General features: G+C 42.2%; 1 protein-coding gene across 4 annotated transcripts in view; it reads right to left on the reverse strand.

Annotated features, from left to right (window-relative positions):
- The window catches only part of CCDC170 (coiled-coil domain containing 170), an 88,057-nt gene that overhangs the window by 13,916 nt on the left and 61,051 nt on the right, over positions 1-13,090 (reverse strand). For 2 of the 4 annotated variants that reach the window (XM_019735451.3, XM_088795391.1), the window contains 3 exons: positions 12,855-13,055; positions 8,016-8,189; positions 5,355-5,597 (listed from right to left, as the gene is read on the reverse strand). In XM_019735451.3, the coding sequence (XP_019591010.3) occupies positions 5,355-5,597; positions 8,016-8,189; positions 12,855-13,055 (618 nt within the window). The remainder of the gene's footprint in view (positions 1-5,354; positions 5,598-8,015; positions 8,190-12,854; positions 13,056-13,090) is intronic. The other 2 variants (XM_074333710.2, XM_074333711.2) reach the window with 1 other exon arrangement.

Here is a 13,090-nt window from a genome sequence, read left to right on the forward strand (position 1 = left end):
GTTATGTAAAGAGTAAAAGACTGTCTGTTATACTATTCTTGCAACTGCTCCACAGATTTGAAATGTTTCAAAACACAAAGTTGGGAAAGGGAACTTTCTCATGCATGATCAATACACACGTGATGTACTGATCATGGATCCTATCAGTAAAAATTTCTGAATATACGCATATCATGTATATTTATTTATAAATTACATAAACTGCCCTAAGTAATATATTCTTTAGATTATCAAACATTTTGCAAATTGGGGATATTACATGGATGAAATAAATATCAATTTCCAAACAAAGTTTTCTCCCTTTAAAACAAAGAGATTTTCTTCGTGTGCAGAGAAAATATGTGGCAAACAGGGAAGTTGCTGGGATTGGTGCATTGAATTCGAGCCTGTGATTAACATAAGAGGAGGTACATTCAGCTCTTCTGCTAAGAATCGAAAAACATTTACAGTGGGCTCTCCACCACAGGTGGCAGAACACAGCTTGGAGAGCCAGAAGCACACAAATCAGTCTTAATGAGAAGAACGTATAGCCAAGAATTTCTGAAAAAACAGGAGACTTTATCACAACCCTGAAGGTTGCTTGAATTCTTGTTGTCAAGGAGCAAGAGCAAGTACTGGAGCTGTGAGCCAAGCTACCAGGACAGAACTGGGAGCCGTGGTGGTGCTGGTGGTGACGGCCGGCCTCGGCCTCCTAAATCATACCCAGAAAACAAGATTCCTGGGAGTGGGGTGGGGTGACACTGGTTTCTTATCCTCCTAAGGGAGCTTCTCATGTCCGGCCCAGAGATCAGTAAGAGACTATGCCCCTAATTTTCTTCCAGTGGGACACAACGGGTCATCAAAAACACTGATGTGCCTCTCAGACCCCCGCAAGGATGGAGAAGGTTCTCAGTGGGCTTCCCTTCTCACGAACACCCTCTCTGCCTCCTGAGGGAAAGAATTCCCTCATGTTACAGGGGTCAAAGGCCCTGAAAGAGAAAGGGATTACATTTAAAACCTGATGTGTTGACTCTCCCAGAGGATCTGAGTTCTTCAGCTGGAGGGTTTTCAAGAGGCTGCACTGAAAATGCAACCCTGCGGGAGCACCACACGCAGGCCCTCGGAAAGGGGTGGGACAGCCAAGAGGAAGGGTCTCCCCATGGGCCACACAGATGCTCCATTCCTCCTAAAGAGAACCACACGGATTTAACCAGGAGGAAACCATGGCAGAAATGAAAGGAAGGTGTTCAGCTCTGCAGTCTGAGCACGGCTCCACTCCCTGACCAGCCCACCCCCCAGGAGGTTCCGCCTTACAGATTCTACTTGGCGCACACGTTCAAATTGAGGACGTCCCAGAGCAATTCAAGGTCAAGGGAGTTACACAACCACAGCTGAGTCCAAGATGGTAGGTTGGGGGAAACATATAAAGAAAGGCTGCACTGGCTGTGTTGGAGAAAGTCCTAGAGTGGAGAAGGAGCCTGGGGAGAAGCTATCTTTTGTGGAGATTATCGAGAGAGTTAGCAAGTAGGAGAGATCTCTGCTGATAGCTGAAGAATGCTGTTCCCTTTCAGTGTCTCCTCATGGGACTCCAATGAAGATAATAGTGGCTTTCCACTAGTTTTGGATTGTCTGACTTCTAATTTTTTGGCCACCAATCCCTACTAAGATCAGGTCACATGGTACAGGCTGAAAGCTGATAGCTTTCCACCAAATATCTCCCTTTATTTCATGCTGCACAGAGTAAAACCCCATTTCTCAGGCGGACCTTATCTAAGTGAGGTCCAGGGACTTAGTGCTGGCCAATGGAGAGATACAAAGTGTTTTATTGCTCCTGGAAAGTGGCATCCAAGGTGTCCTTCCACCTTCACTCCTCCTGGTGACTGGAATGTGGCTCGAGTCCCAGCAGCCAGTTTGCACAAGAGCGGGTGTTGAGGATGGAAGCTAGTGCTAGGATGGTGAAGCAGAAACACGGAACACGCCAGGGTGGCTGGTGGCCAAGGAGCCATCCTACTAAGTATGGAATGTCTACTTCCACACTGCTTTCCAGTGAGAAAGGAAGAAACATCTGTCCTGTCTATACCACTGCTACGATGGCAGTGTTTCAATATATTCAGCTGAGATGAATCATCACCAGTGCAGGCTCTGAAGCAACTGGCATTATGTGAGCTACACAAAGTATTTTTCAGACCCTCCGGAATTCTGCCAGACGACTGCACAGCCTGCGTTGGCACTTATGCATATGACGTCTACTCTGATTAGGAGTTCTACTTTAATTCCCTAGGTAAATGAGAAAAGAACGAAGGCAGCGTTAATGCATAAATAATGCCAAGTGAAGGCGAAACTATGTTCATGGTGTATGTACCAAATTTCTGCAGTGATAAAATAAAGCACAAAGCAGAATAAGTGCCTCTGCCCCAAGGCTACATAAACTATAGGCATGCCAAGATCAAAAGAACCTGGACCATATGCAGTTGGCACCACGCACATTCTTATTAATGGTGATTTTAGTAAACTAACATAATCTAGCTGATTGAATATTGTTACTTCTTTAATTCTATTTTTATACTTCATTTTGGTTTCTAAATTGCTTTGGGTTTTATAAGTAAAAATGTAATACGACAAAAAATGCCTATGTAGTGTTATATTTGTACATATGTAGGTAATATTATCATAAAATTATTTTGACTCAACACAGGGAGGAGAAATCTGTGAAAGAACACTTTTCTTTCAAAAGGGGATTTCTACAATACTTTTTTTTTTTTGCTTGCCAAGCTAAAATTTAATTTTAAGTTCATCAGGAAAGGTCTACTTTTTCCTGGTCTAGAATTCAGGGAAAATACACTGCATGGGTCTTAAAGAGGGAGATTTGGATAGCCTAGGAGTCAAGGTCATTCAACATGTTTTGCAACAGACATATAAATGCTCAAAATAGCCTTATTCATAATAGCCAAAAAAGTGTAAATAATCCAGATGTCCATCAGACACAAATGGATAAACAAAATGGGATATATCCATACAATGAAATATTATTCAGCCATAAAAAGGAACTGCGTGATGGTTAACTTTATGTGTCAGCCACAGTGGTTAGATATTTGGTCAAACATTATTATGGATATTTCCATGAGGGTGTTTTAAGGTGAGATTAACATTTAAATTAATGGATTTTGAGTAAAGCAGATTGCCCTTCCATAATGTGTGTGGGCTTCATCCAATCAGTTGAAGGCCTGAAAAGAACCAAAGACTGACTCCTCCTGAACAAGGGGGAATTCTGCCAATAGACAGCCTTTGGACTTGAATTGCAATATGGGTTTCCAGCCTGCTGGCCCATTCTGCAAATTTTGAACTTGCCAGCCTCCAAAATCATGTATTAGAAAAGGAAGAAAACTAAAAATTAACGAGCTGATGCATATCTCAGGAAGGTAGAAAAGAAACAACAAAATAAACCAAAATGAAGTAGAAAAAAAGCAAACAATAAAGAGAAGAGAAAAGTTTGATGAGATACAAAACCAACCTATGATTCATTTTCAAAGGTCTATATTACACTTGGGCTATAATGGTGAAGTTCCTTTTCTTTTTTTGTTCTAGGATTTTCACCCATTATTAACTGTCTTACTGCTGCTTTCCATTTCTTTAATTCTCTCTCTGGCTCCTTTAAAAGTTATTTAGTGGCCCTTTGTTCTCTCCAACAAAGCAGTGCTCCTGTGCCCCCACAGCATGGGATGTGGGCATCCAGCCTGGAGATCAACACACCTCCCATCCTACAGATCAGGAACAGCCAGTGCAAGGTCCCAGCACGCTGGCTTTCAGGTAAGATATGCCGTCTTTTAGAAATAAGAAACCAACTCCCATCACCATCGTCCCAAGCTGTGAGAACAGATGGTAGTTTGTAACTAACTGTATTTCCTCTGGTATAAAATTTGTTGTCATTCATGTATTTCTCAATCTTTCAAGGATTCTTCTCTCCCTCTCTTCTTCCTAAGATGGTGTCTGGGTGAAGGAAAATCCTTGTGGTGTTAGGAGAGGTGACTCTGGTCCCCAAGCTGACCCTGTATCTGATATCTAACTGGTGAAGTCTGTGAGGGTTCACTGATCAAGGTCAAGGCCTGGCCACTGGCCTTTACTAATCCAAGGCTTGGCTGTAACTGCCCCTGGATTATAGCTTAGGGGACCTGCCCCAAAGCCTCTGATGCAGAGTCAGCCCACCTGCTGCCATGAGCTCTCCAGCATGCAACTTTTGGTAACTTCCATATCCCCCTCAAGTGCAAACAGAATCAGGGTGCAACCTACACCCCTGCCTCGGCACCTCCTGCGGGCCCTTCCAGGCAGGGTGGGAGCAGCTGCATGCTAACCAGAAATTCTACCTCAGTACACACACTTCCCAAAAGTCAGGTGTAAGGTGGGGGCCCACTGAGGATACTTACCTTGATATCCCCTCCCCACACGATACCCCTTCAGATCCTTTCCCTTGTGTTCTAATAAGTCCCCTCCCCTGGGTCCTGTCTGCCCTCCCCTTCTCTAGGGAAATAAGCCTCAACTTAGAAGGGCTTCAGAGCAAAAGAACTAATTACTTAGGAGGGAAATTACAGTGGAAAATATCTTCTAAAATATTGTCCCCACTACACATATTCATGGGCTGGCTTAATCCCAGATTCCTTTCCCTCCTGGTTTGTTTCCAGTTCTGGAAACATTCCGGAAGTCCATTTCAGAGTACTTGTGTACAAAGAACCAGGACGTTACTGTCCTGTGTATTCATGACACGCCAAGGGGCCAGGGAGGATGCGGGCATGTGAAGTTACATATTATTGCCAGTGACACACATACATGGCATTTGAATACTCTGACTAAACTTTAAGTTTCAATGCCTTTCTTCTCTGTATTCACTGGCAGTTGAACACCTCCGACCCCGGAAGCACGTCTCCCCGATCTGTCCACCCACCTCACAAGGGACAAAGCAACTCGCAGAGTATGACACTCAACACCGGGCCTGCCTGACTCTCCCCAGTGAACAGCAGGTTCCTGTCTCATTTCTTCCAAAGCAAATTCCCACATGATAAATCCCCACATGATCCCTAATATCACGGTCGCCCACACTTTCAACAAGTGTTTTTCTTTTCATTACTGAACATCCCCCTTTTTGACTGATGTTTCACACAGCCACTACAGCTTCATTTCAAACACTGAAGAGACACTAAATGGACCTAATATGCTGGTGTGTGTACTTTTTGCACTTTTCCCACAACTCTAGAAAATCAGAGGAAGTTACTCATCCTTTTTTTTTTTTCCCCTGGTGTCTCCGTGATAAGGCTGTCACTCTTTTCCATAAACGTTTACATCAACTAGCAAAAAGCAACAATGAAAGGAAGCTGAGCACTTGCCTTAAGCTCACTGGTGTCAGCCAGTTTGGCTTTGAGCTCAGTGTTCGATTCGCGACACACGCTCAGCTCCTTCTGCAGCCTCTCCACCTTCTTCTGTAACTTCCGTACAGTGAGATTGGCCTCATCTCTCTCCACAGCCAAGGCTGTCCGCGCCTGCTTCTCCTCCTCCAGCTGGGCTATCTTCCTCCGCAGGAGGTTCATGTGCAGTTCCTTGCTCTCCAGTCTTTCTTTCTGAGTCTTCAGCTGGTTTGACACAAACGGTTGTTTTTTTTTAAATACTAATTGAACAGTCAGTAAATATGAATAAATTACTCAGATCATATTGATCTTTATTCACACTTCAGTAAAACTAATCGTCTAAACTATCAAAAAAAAAGGTTATTGGATTCCTTTTCGTGATTATATTTTTTAGTCCTATTTTTTCCAAGAATTAATTTTGAGCTGCAAAGTCTGAGACAAAAGAGCCACAGAAAATGCACAGAGAAGTAGGCTTTCAACATATGATTCCCTCCAACACTATGTAATAATAAAAGTAATAAAATATAAATTTCATTATTATTATAACACAAATGTAAGATCACCTTTTTAATGACTAAAATGGGATTATCAAGAGCAGAAAATAATAAGACGAAGAGAAAAAAATCCTCTCCAACACCCCAATGGCAACTATAATTGCCCTGGTCTTTTCTGAAAGAAGATAGGGTTTAAATTAGTACCAAAAACCTAGGCTAACTATATTCAAACCCTTAGAACCAGACTGAGTGACACCAAACATGATAGTTGATATGTGTTTTTAAAGTAAGCTATACCAAGGAGATTTTAAAGAAAGCTTTCTTTACATAGCTAAAATCTTAGAGCTAGAAGAGACCTGAAGAAAGTTTTCATTCATTGGTGTCTTTATTATATGCCTGGCCTCTATCATTCACAAACCAAGCAGAGAACAAGGTCTTCAAACAGCATTTATCATTGACAATTAAACTTAATGGAGGAAATTATAGTGAGTTTTAGAAAAAGACTATGGACTCTAAGAGAGGGGGAAAAAATCCTTCTGGTCGTCACATGGCATCATTAGTGAGAGAAATATTAAGTACAGAAACCTGTTTCATCTGTTGCAAACATTAGGTATCAGAATCATGTGGAATTATAGAATATTAGAGCTGAAGATTGTCACATTTTCCCTAATTACAGACTCCGCATTTGTAAAGTTTTCGGAGGAGTGAAGGACGTACTGAAACGGGGGCCGGGGTGAGTGTCTTGCCTAATGGTGACAGCAGTGACCAGACCTATTTTAACAAGGCCCTTTTAATGTTTCTCTACCTAAACTCCCTTCCTTGAGTTTCATCATATCAAACTCCACTCTTCTGCAAATGTACACTGGGAAGTCTGTACACCAGTAATTTTAATAATTACATAATACTTAAGAAGAAATGGTGTTAGATATTGAGAAAAAATTCGATTATTTGAGGAGAACGTCACAAAGAATTATAGCTCAATTTAATGTGTCTGATGGTAACAGGGTTTGTCTGCTTTCTTTAATAAAACACTCCCAAAGATATGAGGAATGGAGAGGAGGTCAAATGTGAATAGAGCATCTTCTATGAGCCAAGAGTTCAAAATACTATTTAAAAACTTACAACCTCTTGAAGTAGGTATCATCCCCATCTTAAATATAAGGAGATAGAGACAGAGAGGTATGCAATTTGCCCAAGGTCACAAAGCCTGGTGGAGCCAAATTAAGAACCCAAACGTGACTCATTACATAGCCTGCGCACTGTAATTCTACCATAGGATTTTCTCCTAAGAACTATCATTAGGACACATATGTGTTTTCCTTTTCATTTCCCCAATACCAATAATTACATACCTAATAATTATATTTTTATCCTTTTTGCCCATTCATTCATTTAGTCTAAACAGTTTCTAATGCTTCCTTTGAGTGAGTGAAAAGTCAGCTAGTCTCCTTTCTCTACTTTCTAGTGCAATAGAGCTTGTAAAGGCAGAGACTGCTAGATGCTCCCCAGTTTTGCTCTTCTCCTATAGTAATAGAAACAGTACATTTTTCTAGCGAGGCAAATGGCTAGCAGGGTTAAGACTACAGTTTCAAGCCTCCCTTGCAGCTAGATTTAACCATCAGAACATAGTCTGACCATGGGATATAAACACAAGTTCACATAGCAAATTCTGGGAACCCTCCTTTAAAAGACAGCTCACACCTGCTCTTTTGCATCCTTCTTCTTCATCCCTTTTTCTTCTACAACCTTCTACAACTCAGATATACTGATTGCAGGCAGCACTTTGAACTGAGGATATGGACCACCCTAGGAATGGGAGATTAATGAGCTGAAATGAGCCTGGTTCCTTGAAACTTAGAGCTGCCACATTAGCCCTAAGCTGTCTAGCTCCAAGAATTCATGTGAGAAAAGGAAAAACAAAACACTTCTACTTGTTTAAGCTGTTACTTTGGGTCATTATTACTCAGTTAAGCATAATCTTCAGTGCACTTACCATCCCTTCAGACTTGAAATAGAGATTCTAAATACATATTTTTATAATGTGTTTCCTAGCCACATTGGTAAATATGGTGGGGATAAACTACATTTCAATATTGAAGTTTCTCAGAAACTCCTTCTCTCAACACAAGCAAGTTTCAATCTCCCCTACCTTTCTCTGTAAATTGTGGGCGATAGTCTTGTTTTCAATGACTGCACTGCTCTCGAGGCGGACCAGCTGTTCCGTGCGAGCTAAAACTACATCCAGACGCATGTCAAAGCCAAGTTCAGCAGCCACCTGGTCCAATTTCATTTTCTCTGAGAGCTGATCCAGAAATTTAAGATACTAAACCCAAGAACACAAGTGAAAAGGGGACACAAAAATAAAGTTAACAGGTGATCTCACAGAATCCTTCTCTTTCTCCTAAGTTTACCAGTAGTTCTCATAAACCCAGCATGAGCCCTTCCCAACTCCAAAGTCTGGTAATGAATTCCTGAACCACCCTGCCAGTTCCACGTCCTGCTCCTTGTCCAATTTCTCTTGACTCTCCTGGTCGGTACCCCCGATGTTCAATCTAATATTTTACACTCTTCATTAACCCTGCCATGACGAATTTGGGATGTTCCTGACTATGTCTCCATCTCTCTGCTTAGCTACAGGCTAACCTCGCCCCTGGATCCACGCGTCCACACCTTCCACAGCAACTTCCGCCCACCCCCAACTGGGCCCTGGCCTCAAAGGAGGAAAACAGGACTTAACCAGTTGCCACATTACTCTTCTGGGGTTCTACAGATCACTGCAAAAGCAAAGCTCTCCATATAAATTAACTTGGACGATGTATTATTATTATTATCAGTATGCTTTAGAAAATGTCTTTCTTTAAGAGTGTCACAGTTAAAGGGAACAACATTCTAAACTAGAGCAGTATCAGAGAAGTCCAGGTTCATATTTTAACAGGTTGAAGTTACAAAACTGTTCTGGGATCTTCCTGCACTTGATTTCTGTGGCTGTTTTGGCTACGACGACAGACGTGGAGCAATGCTTGCTAAGTGATTGTTTGTTGAGTACATCAATCAATGAGCTGTCATCATTTCATGATTTGGGCTCTATCTTTGAGATTTCCTTCTCATTACAAGAACACATCTGGGGTTTTCAGGCACTTACATGTTTACAGAAGTATAATTTCCCGATGACTGACACATGCCATCTCAAAGCCCAGAACTAGCTCTATTCTAATCATCGAGATGAAATTATTTATAAGTGTACATTTTGCAGTTTTGCTAAAAAGCATATATAAAATTTGATCTCTCCTTTATATGTCACAGTGATTACAAATGTCGCTTATGGTGCTGCAAGGCCACAGATTGCTGTTGTCTCTGCGTCATTAGTTTGTCACTTCTCAATGCTTGTTAGCTCTCCCCTGGGAATTTTTCATTGCTAGCCTGTGTGAATGTAAGTGAAATAACTGCTATTCTTTGTATTTTTAAACCAAATGGAGTCAGTACCTTTCATGTGAAGATACAAAAGCCTCTTTTACTACCGTGTTTCCTCGAAAATAAGACCGAGTGTTACATTAATTTTTGCTCCAAAAGACGCACTAGGGCTTGTGTTCAGGGGATGTCCTCCCTAAAAATCATGCTAGGGCTTATTGTCCAGGTAGGTCTTATTTTGGGGGAAGCACGGTATTTCACGTGTGACTCATCCACTCAGCATGCAAGAATCCCCAGCAGGCAAAAAGGGATTAATTTAAGACAGCCCCAAGCCAAGACCCCACAGAGGACATGCTCATTTCAAGAATCTTGGCGACACCTCAGAAAGTTAGGATTGCTGAAAGGATTACTATATATTTTGTTCATTTGAATCACAGTTCAGCATGACTATATCCTATTCTATTTGTGTAAATCTCAATTACCTGTATTTAAACTTAAACTTTGCTTTTCCATTTTACGTGTTGGCTACCCTTACTAGAACACGCATTTCACAAGCAGTTGTCTATGGAAAATTCACCAGGAACAGAATCAGGTTACATAATTTGCTTTCATAACTGAGTGTTATTTTGGCACAATCGCAACTAAAATTAATGAGTCATTATAATGAAAGAAGAGATACCAATCTACCTAAATTTCTCGCCTTTGATATGTTTCTTCTATAATGTAAATAACATTTATTGGCTCTTCCTAAGCCCCTGGAGAAACCCAGAAAAAAAAAATGTCCCCTGGCCTCAAGAAGCTGATGTTGATTGCAGAAGATGAACTAGAAAATAAATGCAATAAAGGTGATACGTGTTGTGACAGATGCAGGCATGTGTTGCATGCAGGAGAATGGAGTTCCTCGGGAAGACTTCCAGAGAAGTGACAGTGGAGCTGAGTCTTGAAGGGACAGTTATCACCAGGTGAAGAAGGTAAGGAGAACATTTCTCAGAGAAAATGGCAACGTATAATATGGGATGCAAGGGGGCATTTTTCTTTGGCCAAGCAACTCTTTTTACAAATTTGAACGAGGATGTCTTTGGACTCGGCGACCACTCACCACACACTCTACCTGAGCCCTGCTGGTCATGGGACACCTCTGAGTTTGTCACCATTGGCTAGACATATTGCAGGTAAGGGGGAGCCCAGAGAGGGAAACTGGCCAGGCCACAGATCTCCCTGGGAAGAAGGAATCTACTGCTGATGCTGAAGGCCACAGAGAGCCCTGGCCAGGGGTAAGACGGGGAAAGCTAAAATTACGAAGCGGATTAGGAAGACCTCCCCTGCAGCAGCATAAAGGTCGCTTAGAAGGTTGTTTGCAAGAATCCATGGAGAACATCATAATGCTCTGAATCAAAGCACTGCTACTAAATATAGGGGCGGGGAGGAGAGCAGTAGGGAATTAAGGAGATGGCGTTTACAGTACTTAGGAACTGACTCAAAAGAGGAAAGCACTGGAAAGAGGATGACTCTCCAGCCGTTGGTAACGAGGCAGGTTACCTCGCCATCAGCGAGGCAACTTTAAGGAGACATAATCATTTCTATTTTGAAGATGTCTAGGGCAAGGTGTTCATGGAACATCTAAGTAGAGATGCCCAGCAGTCAGATTTCTTCCAATCTGACATATTATACCCAAGTGCAATATTTCCTTTCAAATTCAAAATTTCAACCAACACATCTTTTTCAGACATCTGATCGAAAAATTCCCTTCACCCTCCCAAATTTCTCAAATCTGTCCCTTCATTCATAAAACCACTACTTGGTCCGGACCCATATTATCATCTTCTGATCTGGACTACTCTTAGAATCCCCAACTGGGCTCCCTACCTTTAGTCTCTAGACCCTCAGAGCCATTCTGCCTTCAGAGAAACCTTTTTTGTCCTCAAAATCCTGCTATGGCTGCCCCTTACCTGTAGGATAAAGCCTCGAGCAATTAGCCTGCCCTACTTCAGTGACATCTGCCTGCCTGCAGAAGCACCTCCGGCCTCTGGCCTCACCAAGTGCCTCTGTGTCTCACCTCTTCAGCAGTCCTTTCACACTTGCATTCGTTCATCCCTCCTGCTATTCCCCCTGCCTCAAATCCATTTCCCACCTCTCCTGCCTGACAAATTCCTACCCATTCTTTAAAGGCCCTCACAGATGCCACCTCTTGTGTGAAAACAGCTTATTTCCTCACACACAGAGATAGGAAAGAAGTAGTTGCTCCTTCATCTGAGCTCCTGTCAAATTTTATACGTCCTTTCACTAGAGCTCCAATCGGTCCTGATTTGCCTGTCTCATCCTCTAGACTAGATTTCCCCCAGACACCTTTTATGTACCTTTGCACACCAACCCTCCACACAGGTATGATGCTTCCTCCATTCTTTTTAAGCACAGGAGAATGAAAATAAATGAGTTTCCAGAGAACAGATTTTTCAACCTAAGAGTATTTTCCATGTCAAACTCTGTACCTATGCTCTTGATCCCATGCGTCTCTCGTTCCTTTCCCCCAAGGGACTCCTGTGACCCACAAACACAGACCTGCCCATTATGTCCAGTAAAACTGATCCTCTTTGATCTCGTTTTTCACAGCCTCTGCTCCCACCTCCTTTCTCTTTGGTCAAAGTCTTGATCCCTTCCCTTCAGAGTCGCCCCTGAGCCCAATGCAAACTGGCTTCTGCTCCCCACCATGCTACTAAAATTGCCTCTCAGAGGTCATGGATGATTGTCCCATAGTCAAATCCTAGGCGTGGACCCTGTCTATTCTCAGTCTATGGCCCTTCTCTCCCACTGGGTTATCACCACTGCAATCCCGGCTCTACAGTGACATCATATTGCTTTCTAATTTATTGGGATGTTCAAAGGCACTTATGATACTTCCTATTCTACAGAATAAAGAATACTCAATCTCCGTAATCCAAGCCCTTCCTGTCTTCTCTCCTGCCATAGCCCCACCAAGAACACCATGTTCCAGCCATATGGAAATAACTACGCTGCATTCTCTGACTATACGATGCACGTACAAGCTTTCAAACTGTTTCTTTTGCAGTATGCGGCCCTTCCCTCCACTAAAATCCTACTTATACTTCAAAGACGAACTTAATTATCTTCTCCCTGTAAAATCCTCCTGTACAGAAGTTATCACTCCTTTCACTGGGTTCCTACAGTGCTTCATAAATCAATACACTTATTACAATGCTCATAGGACAGCAAATTATTGGAATGTCTATCTCCTCTATTGAATTATGAGCCATTTAAGGTCAAGAACTGTGTCCTTCATATCTTACCTTCCAAACCTTCAGGGCCTCAGACATAACAGGTGTTCAACAAATACCTGTTGCGTTTAATTAGATTCAGTTGAATTATTAGATTTAATTTAAATCAAGGAAGCGCTAAACAACAGGAAGAGACCCCAAAACAATATCCATTGTTCCTTGAAATTGACTCATGACTCAGGAACTTAACCCATCTATCAAAGAATGGCAAAATTCAGAATATTTTAGAGTAACATTTTATAGTGCAACAGACGGTTCCATCCATGGACATGCCCTCAGGTTATTACTTTTTGTTTCTCAAAATTCAAGTTGTCTCGCAAAACATCTCCCGAAACCAGCTCTCCCTCCAGGTGTGTCAGCTGACCCTGAAGAGTCTCCACCTTGTCCTCTGCTTTCTGGGCTCTCTGTAGAGCTTTCTGGTGAAACCCAGACTCATTTTCCAACCTTTCAACAAGCTCAGATATTTGGGCTTCAAGCTGAGAGACCATCTGGAAACAAAGAAACAACAGGAATAAGCCCTGTT

Source organism: Rhinolophus sinicus, chromosome 2, assembly GCF_057876585.1.
Source record: "Rhinolophus sinicus isolate RSI-liver-muscle chromosome 2, RSI-T2T, whole genome shotgun sequence".
NCBI lineage: Eukaryota > Metazoa > Chordata > Mammalia > Chiroptera > Rhinolophidae > Rhinolophus > Rhinolophus sinicus.